This window comes from Gavialis gangeticus, unplaced genomic scaffold (genome assembly GCF_001723915.1).
Source record: "Gavialis gangeticus isolate Ggan-Ray unplaced genomic scaffold, GavGan_comp1, whole genome shotgun sequence".
Taxonomy (NCBI): domain Eukaryota; kingdom Metazoa; phylum Chordata; order Crocodylia; family Gavialidae; genus Gavialis; species Gavialis gangeticus.
Window position 1 is genome coordinate 42,449,143 of NW_017728995.1, and position 4,405 is coordinate 42,453,547.

General features: G+C 38.4%; 1 protein-coding gene across 6 annotated transcripts in view; it reads right to left on the reverse strand.

Annotated features, from left to right (window-relative positions):
* The window catches only part of U2SURP (U2 snRNP associated SURP domain containing), a 104,770-nt gene that overhangs the window by 17,071 nt on the left and 83,294 nt on the right, over positions 1-4,405 (reverse strand). For all 6 annotated transcript variants that reach the window (XM_019503555.1, XM_019503554.1, XM_019503552.1 and 3 more), the window contains one exon: positions 1,345-1,507. In XM_019503555.1, coding sequence (XP_019359100.1) covers positions 1,345-1,507 — 163 coding nt within the window. The remainder of the gene's footprint in view (positions 1-1,344; positions 1,508-4,405) is intronic.

The following is a 4,405-nucleotide window of genomic DNA, read 5'->3' on the forward strand; positions in this document are numbered from 1 at the left end:
GAGCCTATAAGGATGCTGCAGGTTTTTCCTCCCAAGGTAGAGAATGTTGCATTTTTCAGTGTTAAACACCATCAGGTTCTCGTCCGACCATTTGCTGAGCCTGTCCAGGTCAGACTGGATCGCCCGCCTGTCTTCTGGTGTGGATGCTTTGCCCCAGAGTTTGGTGTCATCGGTGAACTTGGCCAGTCCGCTTTGGACTCCCATGTCCACATCATTAACGAAGATGTTGAACAATATGGGTCCAAGGACAGAGCCTTGGGGGACCCCACTGGTCACAGGGCACCATGATGATTGACTTCTGTCAATTACTACCCTCTAGGTCTGACCACGGAGCCAATTTCCCAGCCAGCGGATCACGGTGGACTCAAGGCCACAACTGGCCAGTTTCACCGAGAGGTGATCACGGGATACCCAAATAGAAGGCATTTTTGAAGTCAAGATATAGGACATCAATCTCTTCTCCCTTGTCCAGGTGATAAGTCACCTGGTTATAAAAGGAAATGAGATTGGTCAAGCAAGACCTACCCGCAACAAACCCGTGCTGGCTATCCCTCAGGATGTTGGCGTTGGCCAGTCCATTAAGGATGGCCTCTTTAATAAACTTTTCTAAGATCTTCCCCAGGACAGAAGTCAGACTGATGGGCCTGTAGTTTGCCGGATCCACTTTCCTCCCTTTCTTGAAGATAGGCACCACGTTGGCCTTCTTCCAGTCTTCGGGCACTACACCAGAGTGCCAGGAGGTCTCAAATATCCGTGCCAGAGGCTGGGCTATGATGCTCACCAGTTCCTTGAGTACCCTGGGGGGTAGATTTTCAGGGCCAGCTGACTTGAAGGTATCCAACCTCTCAAGGTATTCCTTCATGAGGTCAGCATTGATGGAGGGCAGGGGATCTCCCTCACCCAGACCTGCCTGTCCCGTAGTGGGCATGGGCATCCCATAGGACCGATGAAAAACTGACACAAAGTACTCATCTATGATGTTAAACCAAAAAATAAGGCATTTCAGATGAACAACTTAGAGAAAATACCATAAAGGGACTTGAAAGGCCTAAGAAACGTTTCAATTTGTCACAAGCAAATACTAGCAAAAACTAGACAGAAGGATGCAAAGAAAAACTGAAGCAGAAGTGTAGGAAGTAAACAAAGCTGAAAGTTAGGTTGTCACTTAATAGGTGACTCTACCCCAGTTCTTCATTTTCTTTTTTGTGGGTAAATATTCCTACTATACTCATGTGCAATACAATAACACTGAATTAACAGAAACCATAATGCAGGACTGCAATACTTCCATTCAAAATATAAAATTTCCTGTTCTACACTAGTGTTTTCTTTAAATATACTGACCTCAATCTCTCGGAGCTTGGCACGTTTTTCTTCACTCATTTCAGAGTATTTGACTGATGACTTGGATTCAGGCATTTCTTCTTTGATGGGATTGGAGTACATATGCTGTTCTTCTGATTTAGAACTCTGAGTATCCTCCTCATCTTCGCTTTCCTCTTCTTGACTTTAAAGGGCAAAAGTGAAAAATACATTTAGCTAATAATGCTTTTAAATGTTACAAGTCTTACTTGCATCTGTATGACTGAGTCTTTTAAGAGTTTAAGTGATCTAGACATGTCAATCGATACACGAAAACCTGAATGTGTTACTTCATTATTTACAGCATATGGTGTCAAACTATCCTAATTTTTTGCCTTTCTTATGGAGCATGAATTTTTATGCTTCAGATAATTCTCACTTTTCATCTAAATACATCTCAAACCCTTTTAAGAACTTTACATTTTCAGCTGGAGTCCATAATTTGCATAATAAAGCTAACATGTTATTCAGAGAATCATTTTAAGCAATATAATTTTGCTTCTTCAAATGTAATTAAGTCTATAACCCAACAAAAGATTCTGTTTTAACCTGGAACTGACCTAGAGATATCAACTTAGAGTGATATTCTCTTAACAGCCACTAGAGTGCTGCATCTCAACATGAAATGAAAACTCAGCTGTTGAACAACACATTAATACCAATGCTCTCAAAACTGCTTGAAGAACAAAAGACAAGAACCGAGTAAGATCTATTAATATCCAAACAAGTATATCTGTGAAAATGTTACTTGCTGTTCTTTTGATTCGAAGTAGAAAAGCAAATCTTCAGATTGAGGAACATAGGTTTGGCATGCAACAATCTCAGAGGCAAAGTAGTATTTGATACTTTCTGCTTAACACTAATGAGATATGAAATGCAACTGACAACTGCTACAAAAAAATGAGCCAAATTAGAAGCTGGTGAATGCTGCTGAAAAGGACTACAACTTAAAATCCTCTCTGATCTCTGTACTTTCATGTTTTCCTTATTTTCAAAGTTTAAATGGTCACATATGTGGAAGTGGCTTTTTCCAAAGGAACTGGATATCACTTGTAAGCACAAAGGGTTTTAAATGACTGTTGAAAATAATTTTAAACTGTAAGCCAATTTGGTACATGGCTCAGTATTTTCTCAAGCTCAAGGAAAATAAACAGCCACGTTACTGAAATGAGTGTGAAACTTCCACCACAAGGATACAGACTTCAGAAATGAGCTTGAGAAACAACTAGTTTTTAGCATGCAAAGCTGCTTTAAAATTTATTTACAAATTATAAAATACCTCCACATTTATCTAAGCAGTGGCTTTGTTCACATCCTGACACAGAAGTAATGGAACGTGGATTAAATGCAGGTACCTGATTATGTTTCTTGTGAAAGTATAGGAAGGTACAAGCTTTCTGGATGTACCAATGAAATAATGCAGAATGACTATAAGATGATATAGAAGCAAACCCAGTATTGGCATTCTAGATCAATAAAGAGTCCATGAATAGTTTAAAGAAGAAAGTAACTTGTTAGATTTGGGATTAATCATGCCAGATACACTGGCTAAGTATTAAAAGGACTCTATATATCTACAACAGAAGAGCAGTTGATTCAAGTAGCTGAGGTACAAAAGAAAGTTACAGCTTTTTATATTATGTTATCTTTCAGCTTTTCTTCCTTCATATAGCATAAAACAAAGAGTCTGAAATTCTCATGTTTAACCATTCTATATTCTGGGATATGTTTCTCCATTAAAGCCACAGAATAGAACTACAGTTTGATATCAAAGTTACAGGAAGATAGATCCTACTTTCAAAGAAGTCCAGAAATGACATCATCTCTACTCTTTACATAAACAAAAATATTTTAAGTGAAGAGCCAACAGGTACTCTCTCTCAAAGAAAACTGGTATTTTTCAATCCCAAAACTCAATTTCACAAGCAGAACTTTACAACTTAAAGGAACACACTGCTAGTTTTCTGGTCTTCCATAACACTTCATTAGATCTAACATATAAATAAAAATGCACTGGGGAAATCTAAGTCAGAGCTAAGGATTTCTTACTGGTTTCTGGATAAACTGATCAAAAATATTTTCCAAGATAGCATTTAATATATTTCAAGAGCATCAATTTTACCTCTTATTTTTCTGAAAAAAGACTGTTAAACTAGAAAATCTAGCAGTAGTAGTAGTAGTAGGCATCCATCTCTCTCGCAACACAAGATTACACCAAGTGAGACATGAGCTCACTGAACATAATCCTAGCTTCAGAGAGAAAGCAAAGCTGGAGTAACCTCTCCTAGGTGCAAAAGCCTGGGCAGTGTATATGGAGACACTAAGCTGCCCATACACCAATGTCCCCCTCTCAGCCTTCCTGGCTTAATCCTAAGGAAAGTCAGGTGCCATATATACACACACACACACACACACACACACATATATATACACACACATACACTCACATTTGATTTTCTTCCTCTTCTGATTCTTCATGCTGGTCAAATAATTCCCATTTAGATGTTGTAACAGCTGGGGAAGAAGTGGGGGAAATTACAAAAAAAAAATTTTTTTCACCTGCAATTAGACAGTCATATGTAAAATGTTTTATAAAAATTCATAAAATAAAACTTCCTGACACTGTGTTTAATTCAAATGCCCCTATATTCATTGAATACATTTCACTGACTTGAAAACTGAACTTAAAACCAAAATATATATCTATATTTGAGATTTAGTATTTAATAGAATTCCATAGCAAAACTACTTTCTCTCTCTCTCTCTCTCTCTGATCTCACAGGCCTCATGGGCCTATAACCACCTTAACTAAAGCCTGCACAAGATTGGAGATGGAAATCTCCTTCCACCTTGCCACATCTTTGCCTTATTGTTGCCTCCATCCACCTCAAGATCTAAGTACTTTCACCTCACAGCTTCCAAAATCTCCTTCACATGCCTTCTCTCTTCAGTCCTTGCACGCTTCATTTTCTGTGCTTTTATCTTGCTCAGAATACCAGATCTTTTGTAAAGGTCCACAAGCTCTTGATTATATCTTCTCCTC